General features: G+C 32.3%; 1 protein-coding gene across 2 annotated transcripts in view; it reads right to left on the bottom strand.

Moving 5' to 3' along the window:
* Positions 1 to 14,582, bottom strand: part of DYNC1I2 (dynein cytoplasmic 1 intermediate chain 2) — a gene marked incomplete at its 5' end in the record, with an annotated part of 51,974 nt that overhangs the window by 24,103 nt on the left and 13,289 nt on the right. For both annotated transcript variants that reach the window (XM_082630373.1, XM_082630374.1), the window contains 2 exons: positions 5,719 to 5,834; positions 12,986 to 13,076. In XM_082630373.1, coding sequence (XP_082486499.1) covers positions 5,719 to 5,834; positions 12,986 to 13,076 — 207 coding nt within the window. The remainder of the gene's footprint in view (positions 1 to 5,718; positions 5,835 to 12,985; positions 13,077 to 14,582) is intronic.

The raw sequence follows: 14,582 nt of genomic DNA, 5'->3' as shown, positions 1-14,582 counted from the left end.
AAGATCATGCAATAAAAAATTAAGAGCTATTTTACATATAACATTTTTCTACACATTATAAATGCTGATCAACACGTACCTGAGGAAAAATATCTGACTACTAAATCAACACCAAAAATAATTACAAAACTCCACAAAGATAAGAAAGTGGAATGATATGAGAAACATAGCACTTCACTGGAAATCAAAAACCAGGTTCTGGTTGTAGTCTGATGTTCTCTTATATTGTGACCATAGGGTCATCAATGAACCTCCTGGGGTCTCAGTTTCCTCAGGTTTAAACAAGCTGATTAAACTTTGGAATTTCTTCCTCTTTAAAAATCTTTGTCTAAAAATTACAACAACAAAAAAATCCATACTGACGAGGTGAATAAGAAAAAAATAACGCCATTTTCAAAAGAGTTAAAAACTTTTAAAAGAGAAGAAAGTAACTTTTCCAGGAGTGTATCTGTGGGCACCACACTCCTGCCATGAGAAGTTCTTTTACCTGCCGAGAACAAAATTGACTGAGGTCACATGTTCCTTGTCAATTTCATTCACAGTAGGTGCTTTAAGACAGCAAAGCACCTCAGTTCAGAAATGGTACTACCACCTTACAGAGTAAACTTGAAAGCAAGAAGATGGCTGGAATGGGGAAAAAGGAAAAAAAGCAGAATAAAAATTGCTTTTTAAAAGAATAGATTCAGCCATTTTTAAAAAATGAAAAAAAGAGTTAAGCCTAAAACCAATTTTTATCTTCATTTGGTAACTCACGTTACTTCTGCACTAATTACACTGCCTACCCAAGTTCAATTTACTGTCTGTTACACTCAAACTGTGATTTCAGCAATTTTGTCTCATGGTGAGTTTTGGAATTTGTTACATAATTCTTAAATGCGAGCCAACCAGGCTAAGTTTGAGAGGCACTGTATTAAACCAATGGATAAGCAGAAGTACAGTTATGCACAAAGTGTTTTCATTATAAAACCTTAAGTTCAGGTTTTTTTTTCTTTCCCTCTTTCTAGAACCTCTACAAATTAGGAAAAGAAACAATGTAAGAGCCCTTGACATGAAAATAATTGTAATGACATAGAGAGGAAATGATTTCATTTTTATAAATAGTTCCAAAGGCTAAGGATGGCTCCATGGTATTGGGGTACATTTCACATTCTCCTTCACTTACATACCTCAACCTGAAACTAAAAAAAAACAAAAAAATAATCGAGTATATAGCATATACTCAATAAACTTGCAGAATCCGTGAATTCTTGTTAGGTTGCAAATGAATAAACGTGGACCTTTATAAAACTAACATCTAAGTCTAGTCCACACAGGAAAATTTTAAAGATAGTGGTGCTAATACAGACATACCCATTAAGAAACTGGGCTCAGTTCACCCATCTTGCCACTTTCACCTTCTATCAGTGAGGATAAGAAAAATTCTATTTAACACCATAAAAGATCAAAGCTGTTTATTCATTACTCTTAGCCAATCACTGTAAAATATTATCCTGATGCAAACTTATCAATAAATAAGTTAACTAAGCCATGCTATCTTTTAGTGAAGTAATTTTCAAACTACAGGTCTAAGCCAATAAATTTAGTGTATTATGGTCAACACTGAAAAAAATGAAATATAGCAAGAGCAGAAAAGGTGTTATTTCATAAAACTTTTGTATCAGTTACAAGTTTCCCCCACTATTCGTAAGTAGAGCAATCCTATGAAACCTTTCTTTCTTAAGCTGAAGTGGTGTAAAGTGAAGAAGTAATTACCTTAGACACATCTCGTTAACGGATGCACAAAATAAATACAGCACAGATGCTCAGAAACACAGTTCAAAGCTATGGCAGCTTTCTGCCGAGATGCTGAGTGTAGTTCCCAGGGAAGGAGCTCTCTGCTCTGGTGGACACCACCTCCCAATGTGGTGTAAAGTGAACTTGTGAAATTCAAGGGGCAGCTGTACACATCTGTATCTATGTTTGTACTAGATTATAATATAAATTGAATTTCTTACCATAGGTGACTATCATAAAAGCATGAAAGTGCTGCTTCAGTGGCAGCATGAGAGAAAGCACACCTTGGAATCAGTCAGACTTGGTTTAGAATCTTAGCTACTAGCTATGTGACCCCTGATAAGCTATCTCTTTCAGCTTCAGCTTCTTCATATGTAAACAGAACTGATATTTAACTCTCAAGGTTTTGGTAAGAGGATTAGAGATAACGTAAAGTGCCTTACACTATACCTGATATGTAGTAGACACTCTTTGCTGTTAAAATTTTCAGTCATCAATTTGAATGTGAGGTTTGAAGAACCGTTACAAGTAGCTAAGATAATATATTTGAAACATGCTAAAAGGTCCAATTTTGTTCACAGCATTCAGAGGGATACATAAAACATAAAATAACAGCACATGTTTATATCTACATACTATGTCATCATGGAATTCAAGAAGGCTATAAAGGAGAATGTATGTTTCATATATGGATCTAAGAGCAAATAATGATTAGAACATGATATGTTCATATTAAAACCAAGAACTGAGACTAAGTGTCTTTTCACCAATTTCATCAATAATTATGTTGTAGTATTAACACTTGAAAATAACCTATTTTCCCAGCAGTTACTTCCAGAGTAAAGGCATGAAAAAAAAAAATCCCAAGTAAGTAAATCACTCTCCTGAGTAGGTAAAAGCAATTAATTCCTTCACCAAATATTTACTGAGTTTGTACTCACTACATGCCATACACTATTCAGACCAGGCATTACAGCAATGAAGAAGAAACAATCCCTATACTCATGCAAAATTTGGCAAAGAAGCTGAAGTACGATAATGCTAAAAGCCTTTCCCTAAATAATTTCAAAGTGAAAAAAATAGTTTATCTTGAACTTCCGGGTCATCAGCTTACTTTACAAATCACAATCTTTTATATTTTCCAATTACTTGCAAAATAAAAATGGGAAAAAAATTTTTTTGAAAACTGACAGGCATATACTATGTAGCTATACATTCAAATTAGTTCAAAGACATTGTTACATATTCACACTTTAAAATTTATATGCATGTCAAAAATAAGCAATTAAAAATGCAAATTTCAAGTAGGATATAAAACCATATGTGTGTATATACGTATGTTTGTGTGTGTGTATGTATACATATATAATTTTTGAAAAAAATATATCATGGAAAACAGACTAGAAACAAACGGCTATTACATAGTGGTATAACAGACACTTCCTACCCTTTCTGTCTTCTCTAAATTCTCTATGATACACTACTACAATTATTAAAAAAAAAAGAAAAAAAAATTTTTTAATGGAAGTCTTCACTTAAACTAATTATAGGTATATTATAATAGGCATTACCCAAAATAGCTTCAGAATGCTTTACATTTCAAACAATCCAAAAAGCATCTCAAAGTAAAGCTAAATCTCCAAATTATTATTAGAAGGAAAAAAAGCCTAATTTATTTTTTAAATGAGTCACTATACCCTCATTTTGGCTATTTTACTCACTTTCTGAGTTAACATATCTAACAATGTAGCTCCCAAAAGACAGACACTATAACACTTGAATATACTAGTTAATAAAATAATATTTTCTGGAAATTATAGAATCCTACAGTATTAGTTTTTTCCATACTGGTAGTTCAACACTTTATCTTTCCTGTCTTCTTTTTTTAAAGTGGCTTATGTCTCAAACAAGTTTACCATCAGGGTTTTTTTTTTTTTTTTTTCTGGTAAGAGGAGGAGTTTGCAACTGTGAAAGCTATCTTACCAAACAACAGAGCAGCAGGAATGAAAAAAATGTATCCATAGAGATGAACATTCACATGGTCAAGTAAAACAAAAAAACTCTTGGATAAAAATGTTATCCTGGGGCTTCCCTGGTGGCGCAGTGGTTGAGAATCTGCCTGCCAATGCAGAGGACACGGGTTCGAGATCTGGTCTGGGAAGACCCCACATGCCGCAGAGCAACTGGGCCCATGAGCCACAACTACTGAGTCTGCGTGTCTGGAGCCTGTGCTCCGCGACAAGAGAGGCCTCGACAGTGAGAGGCCTGCGCACAGCGATGAAGAGTGGCCCCCGCTCACCGCAACTAGAGAAAGCCCTCGCACAGCAATGAAGACCCAACACAGCCAAAAATAAATAAATAAATAAATAAATAAATATTTTTTTAAAAATGTTATCCTGATTTCCTCAAAATTTTCAAGTTTAATTGTATGTACGATAATGTCAACTCCTTTCGGGAATAAGATGAAAGTGAAAGGAAAAGTTTAAAATATTTATTTCATGTCCATCCTTAGTGGGCAGGGAAAGGAAAGTTGTTAAAAATGCATGTGATGATTTACCATTAAGTTAAAAAAGGCTGTAAATAGTTATAATCCTAATTTTCTTTTGAGGTATACATAAATATGAAAATTTGAAGATTTTCAGTGCTAATAGCTAGGGATTTCAAGGATTTTTCCCCCTTTTGCTTACTTGTATTTTCTGGGCTTTCTGCAATGAATATTACTTTAGTTTCTCCTTAATGGAGAAAGGTCATAATTTAACTGAAATTTTAAAGATAAATTAATTTAAACATTTGATAAAGTGCTTAGGTTTAATATTCTATAATTAAACAGGAAAAAATCTTCCTGGCTAAGGAGAAAAAAATGTTCTTTATGCACAGACTGCTAAAAGGATTATTTATTATAGGCCCACAATTCCAAAATATCATCAACTCTAAAATCCATAACTCATTTGGTGGTAAACCCTGACATGACCAGAGGTAAAGCTATCTTTAATCATTATCTCACTCAGTTTGAATATTCATATCTTTTCCTGCTGAAATATTAATGCCCAAGATGCTGCTGGAGTGTTTTTATATGGTACATATACTTTATGCAATGTGAAAAATTTTCTGAAATGTGAAAAATTCTGAATTCCTATATATATATATACCTCCAAAGGTTTCAGATAAGAAACTGTGTATCTGTATTAAGGATATTAAGTAAACCTCTTTTATGTCTAACATAAATTTATTAGCTTCCCTTGGAAAAGCAAGAACTATCATATTAACTTTATGCTTAAATCATTAGCTATCTGATGAGAATTTAAAAATTAGTCCCCACTGTAAAAATGGTTAACTCCTTCTCGTTTAAGAATCAAAGGACTCCACATTCAATATAATGTCTATGTATACTCCCTCTGTTTCACAGAGATTAAAAACTGCTATATAATCAACACAGTAGAGCCCTTAGATCATAAAAGAGGAAGTTTATGAATTAGGTCTAGATTTGTTCATTAATATGGATTAACAATGACAGTATATCAGAATACAGTATACGCCACAGAAAATATTGAATAATTTACATGATTTCATTTACTATGGGATATATTGATACTCTCATTTTGGGAAGAATTATGTTCATGACACAGAAATAGAACATGCTTAAATTTTTCTGCTTCTAAAGCAGCACACAGCAATGACAATATGAAAATGGAAATACTTACATTTACGTCAACAAAATTAAAAACATACATACAGCTTATATTTCTATTAACTTTTAAAAGAAAAAGTTTTAAAACTCTAAAGAACAAATACATAAATGCAGAAATCCGAAGCATTACTTTTATAATATTCCCCTAAGGAAATATGCCAAAAAACAAAAAAGGAAGAAAAAAAAAAAAAAAAGGAAAGAATCCACTTGTTTAATATGGCGGCTTAATGACAATCATATTAAGGACAGATACTCACCTTCTTTGGGTTGAGCCATAACTGGAGTCTGAGTTTCCTTTGTATATGTGACGATTTCACGAGGAGGAAAGTCAACTTGCGTAATTTTAGCCATTCCAAGTTTAATAGGTCCTCGTCTAAATAAAGTGAACACAAATGTTTTTAAATATTACAAATGATACATTTTAACTACATCAAATAATGTAATTTTAGAAAAGTAATAATTAAACACTGTATATCCAACAGTATAATTTAATTCCCTGTTTTATTCAAGAAATTTTAAATGAACAATTGGCTTTATTTTAACAAAAGAATTAGAAGGTAGCAAAAACAAAAGATATTTCCGAATCATTCAAGGTGTTTATTTTTCACTTTAAAAAGGCAAATAATTTAGTTTCTTAGAAGAAATGTGTGGGTAATAACAGAGTAAGAGGAAAGGAATTTCAGAGCAGACTGCTGAATAAGGGTGGTTATGAGAACTGTTTTTAGCAGGGATATGATTCTAGACATTTTTTCAAGAGTCAAATATGTGGATCTCACTCAGACCACATTTAGTTCCCTTCACCATCAGAAGACTTCAGCTTTAAGAGTGAGAAAGAAGTTTCTGTTGCAAACTGTTTTTTCTACTTATATTCTGCAGAAATTGAGAATCATAAAGTCAATTTAGATTTTAAAATAAAATATTTAAACTTTAAATCTCTAATCTCTGCACGGTCAACATGGTCCTTGATTCACATATGGACAAACTATTGTGCAAACATTTTAGACCTAAACTAAAGCCACATATCTTCTGAATATCATGAAATTACTAAAGTCACTTCTGTTTTAAATAGGGGGGAATACATTCTTTTCTGACAAACAGAAGAAGAGACTTGTGGCTATTATAGTAGATGTCTAAATTCTAAACCAAATATAGCATGCTTCCAAACTCCCAGAGTTCTCAATGATGAATTGTCTTAAAAGAATATCTAGCAAAAACAGTGGTGGAACTTCCAGAATATAAAGGAGGATATCTGAAATATATATACACACACACACACACATATATATATATATATATCATTGGTAATATAACAACTTTTTTCTTATATAAACATCCTTTTCAAAATCCTGTACAAAAAAGTTTAATAAAATTAGTACATTTAAAGAATTAATTTTCTCTAAGGTCCCAAATGTGGGCCATAAGAAATTTTTAATGCGTTATCTACCTTGGGAATATCTAGCCTTAAAGAAAAAAAAAAAAGCATAATCAAAGAATTAAATGGGAAAATTTAAGTACATTTGAAGTAATCTAGTATTCTAAGAACAAAATCTGAAATAAGAAACTTTATATTCTGATATTTAAGATGTAAACCATATGAAAAGTAAGTCACTCACATATCTGATAAAAAACAGTCAAGCCAACATTAGGAACAAGTTACTAACTTGAGTACATATAGGGTTTAATAGGTAAAAATCACAATACTAGAACAAACAAACAAAATATTCTAAGATTTAGGGATAGATTTAGGGAGGTAATACCTCAGTTATCCAAAGCCACTTTTACTGAGAACAAGCAAGCAACTGGAGGGGTGGGGAAGCCTCAGGGCAGCCAAGAAAGAGGCCTACCAGCTAATGTACAAGAAGCTCATATACTTTCCTTATATGGCCTAATTCAAGGCTTATTAACTCTTAACTTTAGACATAATTCCTAAAGGTGTTGGTCATATGTTTTAGAAGCTGCAAAATATCAACGGAAAAGAGCTTTCTGAGTCAGGCACAATGGCAGCAGCAAACATTTATAGTTTGCATTGGAGACTAGAATAAATAAATGAATGAATAAGTGAATTAATGAATAAATCAATAGCAATCGGAGCCACGGTGTAGAAACCAACAGCTCTGTTCCTCTCAAAACCTTAGAAATCATCAGGGAATTTTAATATAGGAAAATAAATTAATATTCATGTTGAGTAACCTAGAAAAGGTTCAATTACATATAGCGTATTTATTAGAAAAAGTATGGGAAGTTTGTAATACATTGTAGAAAAACTTACATCAAAAATATACAAATAATAAAAGTAATTTGGACATTTAAATGGGTAGACTTAGGGTATCTCTAAAATCAGATACATAAAATATGTCTTTCACAAATGATAGAGGATAAATGAGGTGTCACAATAAAATATCACTCTTCAAACTATTACCTGAATATTAGAAATTTAAGCAAAATAAAATTAGGACAATTTCACAAAGAATCAAATTAATTATAAAAGAGGGAAGGTAATAAATCTATTCAATACCCCAAATCGGAATCTGAGTGAAGCTGAAGAACTGATGGATCTGTATCCCAATGCAGCGTCCTAAACGGTTGTAGGACAACCATGAAGCATTAGCAAAAAAGGCCATAAGTTAGTCAAGCAAATACATTCTACGAATAGCTAACGTACGGTTCACAGTTAAAACCCACATGTTCTGGTTAGTACAAAAAAACACCAGGTATCACTCAATGCTCTAGTGCATGCAATAAGCATAATATGGTTAAAGTTGCAAACATACAACCTAGAATAGTTAAAAGACAGTATTTTCAGATTTTGGGAAACTAATATTGCATAGTAATGGCTAAGAACAGCCAAAACATCCAACATCCCAAATAACACATTATTTTTGGATGATAACAAGCTAAGCTATAAAAAAACAGTTGAAATTTTAAGTTTCCTAATGAAAAAAACATTAGTAAAAACATGTTAGTTAACATATTATAATCTTGCCCAAAGCATTAAATGTGTGCAGGAAATTGTCATATTGGTAAAGGAAATGAGTCAACACATAAGCCTTTCGGTAAGAAAACCGAAGACTATTCCACTGGGATACAAAATAGCTAAAGTTTCCAAAATGTGACCCTTATGTAATTTATGGGTTAAGCACTGCCTTGGGCTTACATGTCATCTGCTTTAGAAAACAGCTAAAGATTTCTGTCTCTAGGAAAAAGTAGATTTTTTTCCCCCAGGAAAAATATTTTATGTTCAAAGGATTTACCTAAACTAACTAAACTTATGGGGAATATCAATCCTAAATAAATATTTGGTTATGTTTTAGCCTTGCCTATTGGGTAAACAACTTACATGGAATCTTTTCCAAAAGATTTAAGGAAAATTTAGTTATTACTAGAATAAAAGCTGCTTTATGACATTGGTACTCTTGTAAGGTTAGCGATAATAAGATAATTATGTACAGTACTGTAAGATGCTCATAGTCCCTATTAAAAAGTTAGGCACAATACATTCAGTGCTACCATCTTTGTCAAATATATTTGTTTCTCACATATATAACAAATGATAATATACAACTAAAACTGCTATAATACTTAAATACAAGAAATGATTTCTATACTTGCCTCTATAATTTATCAGTAAAAGCAATCAGATGAACTGAACTAGAGAAATCCTTCATTTTAAAAATATAAAGAAAGATCTTGGGATTTAAATGGTATTGTGTGTACACAAAGAAGGAAGAGGTCACAGTGAAGATTTACTTTATACTAAGCATTGAACAGAAACAAACTTAGGCTTTGTTAAACCAGAAGGGGTTTTATGAGATGCTCTCCAAGGAATGTTCTGTACATAGCCTTTACATTCTCTAAGAGCTCTAGCTGTTACCAATGACATAGAGCTCCTTGTTGAGGATGTCATTTTAGTCTAAAATCAAGTAAAACTCTACCTCAAAATAGAACCAGTACTGAAAACACATGGCACAACATATGGGATTATATTTATTAAAGGCATCTGCAGACATATAAAGTAAAATTTCAATATAATCCTGAGACATATAATCAAAAGCCTAAGAGATAAACTGATCAAGAATGGAAAAAAGGAACAAGAGGCATGGATTACTCAATTGAATAACTGTCACCTAAATTTTAGCGATAACGGAAGTGACTGAGAAAGTGAACTAAAATCTTAATGAAATGCAACTTCCCAATCTGCAAAGTTAGAGAAATATCATTTTTATGGCCTCATATATTTATTCATAAATTACCACCAGGCCCAACAGAAATTTTTGGCATTTAGAAAGTGATTCAGATGTTTTGATATCATACTTGGTAATGTCTAACATATTTTTTCCTACTCCCTAAGTGTAGTAATCTTAGACTGTCTTGGCCAGCTAATATAAGTGTATAGGTTCATACATCTCACACATCTTCATGCATTTTCCTGTTTATTCTTTATCATCATGCCTGCCCAATGGAAGTACATTCTATTCGTTCTCAGACTCCAGCATCCTTTTTAAAAGCCACATATTTTAAAATGCTATTGTTTCACTGCCAATAGCACCAATTAATCAACAATATTAATTATCTATTATGGAATCTGGAGATGATTTAATGGAATTCATAGTTTTCTACTGTGTGTGTATACATATATATTAAGAAGTGAACATACTCAGCCCTCTTGAAAATTAACAATTAAAAATGAGTCTGTGGGCTTCCCTGGTGGCGCAGTGGTTGAGAGTCCGCCTGCCGATGCAGGGGACACGGGTTCGTGCCCCGGTCCGGGGGGATCCCGCATGCCGCGGAGCGGCTGGGCCTGTGGGCCATGGCCGTTGAGCCTGCGCGTCCGGAGCCTGTGCTCCACAGCGGGAGAGGCCACAGCGGTGAGAGGCCCACATACCGCAAAAAAAAAAAAAAAAAAAAAAAAAAAAAAAAAAAATGAGTCTGTGCTCTCTAAAAAGATATCAAGTCACCTCATTTAAAAAGAGAATTTATTTCCTCTCCTGTTAAACTTAAAAGAAACTAATTTTCTACTCATTCTCTAATAAAAACAAATACCCCTAAAGATATTTAAATACCTGTTTTCTTGTTTTACATCTTATCATTACAAATCTACACTATAAACACAAGTTAGCACACTAGTCTTAGGATTTTTCAATACAGTGAATAGCATTTAAATTAATGATGTAAATTAATGAACACTAGAATGCAAGTTTCCCGAAGGCAAGGACCAGGAACATTATTTTCTGTGGTAACCTATAGCATTTAACATTAAATTGGCAATTCAATTAATACGTATTCTAACACAATAAGTATTTTTCTTAACAGTTATTTACTTCCTATACCAATTTACAATATTCCAGTGGGTCTCTCTAATAATCTCTAGGTTTTCCAATGAAACTCAGGAGGACATATTTTAATTCATACAGATGTTACACAGTATTTTTTAAAGCAAACTTGCTGATGTTGCATTAAAATAATCTTTCTACTCCTTTTCAAAATCAAGAACAATGAGTTCAGAATTAACACAGTAGAGTACCTGCATTAAAGTAATATATAATATCAAATAAAGAAATTTTTAAAATACTTTTTTTTTACCTTGGGCAATGTTTTTATTATGGTAATGTATAAGGGGAAAATAAAACCCTTCTCTTGAAAATGCCATCTGTTTACTAGCAAAGGAATACTAACATATTTGCATAAGAATACAGAAGAACGAAAGTATGAAACAAATTTAGCCTTTGAAAATGAATTTAGACTAAATAAATTTACTCTTTAATCTGTAATACATATTATTTTATGAGGTAATATTATTCTTAAACAGAAAGTTTTGACTTTTCTTAAATGACAAAGTTATGTCATTTATGTCCAACAACAGTATTGCTTAGATTTGCAATTTCAGTTCTATAAACAGAAGAGGTTTGGAAAGCACGTCTCAAATTCAGACTGGTGAGCCTTTTGTGCCTTCTAATTATTAATGACAACCTGATTATTCAGAAACGGATTAAAGTATTGAGTTTATGGATCAGCTAGCCCCTTTGCTTCTTTTTTTCTTGCCTTGTCTTTTAGATGCTCATTACTTGTTTGTAACTTCAATCAGAGGTGCTTGGGCACAATGAAGATAAAACTTCCTAGTTTATTTCTCATTAAAAGGTGTCTTGAAGTTTTCCTGAGGAGGACATTTAACTTCCTAGACCAAAATAAGGATTCTGAATAAAGATTCTAAACTAGCTATGTTTAATCTCGTTTCAGCTGCCGTAAGAAGTCAAAATGTAAGATGCTGTTAAACAAAGACTTGGTATTATTGTGTGTGTGACAAAGAGAAGTAAGTAATAATACTTTTCTCAGTATGATCTTTGGCAAGAAGCTGAAATCTTACTGAACTTTTGAAAATCAAGTCCCAACATGTGTGCAGCATCCTAAAACAAACATGAAATATTGTTTGATAAGGAAGACCCAAGTTCAGGAAAACTTGGCAGTAAACTTTTTTTTTAATTGAGGTATAACTGACATATAACATTATATTAGTTTCAGGTATATAACATAATGATTTAATATTTTTATATATGGTGAAATGATCACCACAATAAGTCTGGTTAACGTCTGTCATACATAGTTACAAAATTTTTTTCTTGTGATTTTTTCTTTCTTTTAAAGACCTGCTCTCTCAGCAACTTTCAAATATACAATACAGTATTGTTAACTACGGTCTCCATGTTGTACATTATATCTCCATGACTTATTTACTTTATAACTGGAAGTTTGTACCTTTTGACCCCCTTCACCCATTTCACCCACCCCTCACCCCCTCCCTCCACCTCTGGCAATCATCAAAAATTTTAGAAATGAAAATAAAAATGAACCCATCTATTCTCTGTATCTATGAGCTTATTTTGTTTTGTTTTTTAGATTTCACAAATAAGTGAGATCATACAGTATCTGTCTTTCCCTTTCTGATTTACTTCACTTAGCATAATGCCCTCAAGCCAGTAAACACTCCTTTTAAAAATTCTTTAAATTTGTTATTGAAGCCAGTAAACACTCAATGTTTCCTTAGCAGTTATTCCTTATTCTTGATATTTTACGCATTATTATTTTCTACCTTAATTAGAAATAGTGACTTAATAGAAAAGAATTAGGCTGTTTAACTGAATTGTTTAGATTTTCAATTCCTGAATGGAAATTTAGCATAATACAGTAGAGAGGTTTTACAATATTTGTACCCAAAACATTCACATAATAACCAATACAAAATTTGCTTAAACAGAAGAATAATTTTAATGAATTAACACTTCTATTTTTAATATAAAATAATCAGCATAAAATCAGTTAACTAGTCAGTACTCAGTTAATCAAGTGTGACAGTAAAATATTGTTTAAAAAAATTTCCCCCCAATTTACAACAAACAATTTCTGTGCCATTTAGATTTCAAAATGTTAGGACTAACTCAACATAACTATTCAGAGTCCCTGTACAGCACTGACAGTATCTGGGCACTAAATGCATTCTATCATTAAAATACTGAAAGAAAATTACTGTACCTAGATCCCACTGCGCCATCTCCAGAGTCTTGGCTTCCAGCTTCGCTTGGAGTGCTCACAGATTTGGAGGATGGAGACATAGGAGGAGGGACTAAATAGTGAAATAGACAGGTATCCGCTGTTACTACACGGAGAGGTTGCTCAGCTTATGACGTTTCAAAAGTAATTTAACATGAAGTAATTAACAAAAAAGAAAAAATAATGGCAAACCAAAAAACAAAAGTACATGAATGAAAATGAACAGTAGAAAGAAGAGGAGAAAGACAAAGTTAACAATGCATGCTGACGATTCATGCAATTTCTCTGGCAAAATGCATTTGGGCTTTATATTTAAAAAAAAAGCAAGATTATGGAAGGATGCATCTTCATCTCGGCCAACACCAAATGTGGGTACTAATTTTCAAAGGAGAGCATTCCTTCTCCCTTTTCTAATTCTTTGCTTTTAAGATCACCAGATCATTTCTAACTAGTGTCAAATCAAAACTCTGAATTTTGCTTCAGAAGTCATTTACTGTCTGGTTTTCTGAGATTTATTTTAAAATGTTCATTTTTGTCAATTTTTTCTTTCAAAAAGAAACTGATGTCTTAAATGATATTTTCCCCTCACCAAAAATAAAAAGGGCCAATTTAGAGAAATGACTATCACTAAAGGAATGGCTCCTTTAAAAGTCCATTAGTTTCCAGCAATTTGGGTGAAAAATGCAAACAGGCCATAAAACAGCATGCCTTCTAGACATGATGCATAACATAAAGTGATGCATGCAACTTAAACAAGGCAAGACTTAATGGTAACTTCCTTACCCCAGTATTCAGAAAAAACTGAAGTGTACAGACAAAGATACAGACACCCAAAATATTCTTAATCCCTTCTTATAGAAAAATACACATTTTTCATAGTATATAAAACAAACAGCAAATGCTTTCCCCTAACTTGTCACTTTTAACATTATATACCAACAGCCGAACGTGCGTATTTCATGCTATTACATTTGTAAAACTTTTTGATTACCATTGCAGGGAGTATAGGAAGATCATCACTGCCACCTTCTGGTTAAATTTTACCATAAATGACCCCAATCCCAAGTATCTTTTTAAAATAATTTTTCAATGTACAATATTAAGTGACCAATATATTTTATGTTGTGCTGCAAGCCCTTCTTTTAATAGTTTACTGAAAAGAAAGTAAGTTCCTAGTTATATAGAAACCAATCCAAAGAAATATGTATTTAATTAAAAGTCTGTGTTTTTGGAATAGTCACATTCACTGAACCCTTAAAATTATGTTTAAATGTTTATACATGCTTCAGTAAAAACAGTGGGTTTGCTCATCTAACAAAGTGTACAAGTATAGTATAATGAATTACATCTTAAACATAGGTACAAAACTGATCATCCTTATTTTTCAATGCCAAATTCTATTGGAAACCAATAAAAAGATTAGAAGAAAAATCATAGCTAGAATGTTTGTTTCCTGAGATACAGTGGTTAATTCTTGCTCAAATTTCAAAAGACCATAAAAACATAATAAAAGGTTTCTAATTTTGTGATTAAATCTCTCAGAAACAATGCTAAAACCAGATTGCCTTCATATAATTCA

This window comes from Mesoplodon mirus (genome assembly GCF_964341445.2).
Source record: "Mesoplodon mirus genome assembly, chromosome: 8".
Taxonomy (NCBI): domain Eukaryota; kingdom Metazoa; phylum Chordata; class Mammalia; order Artiodactyla; family Ziphiidae; genus Mesoplodon; species Mesoplodon mirus.
Note: the sequence above shows the minus strand (reverse complement) of the source record. Positions and strands in the feature narration are given on the sequence as shown.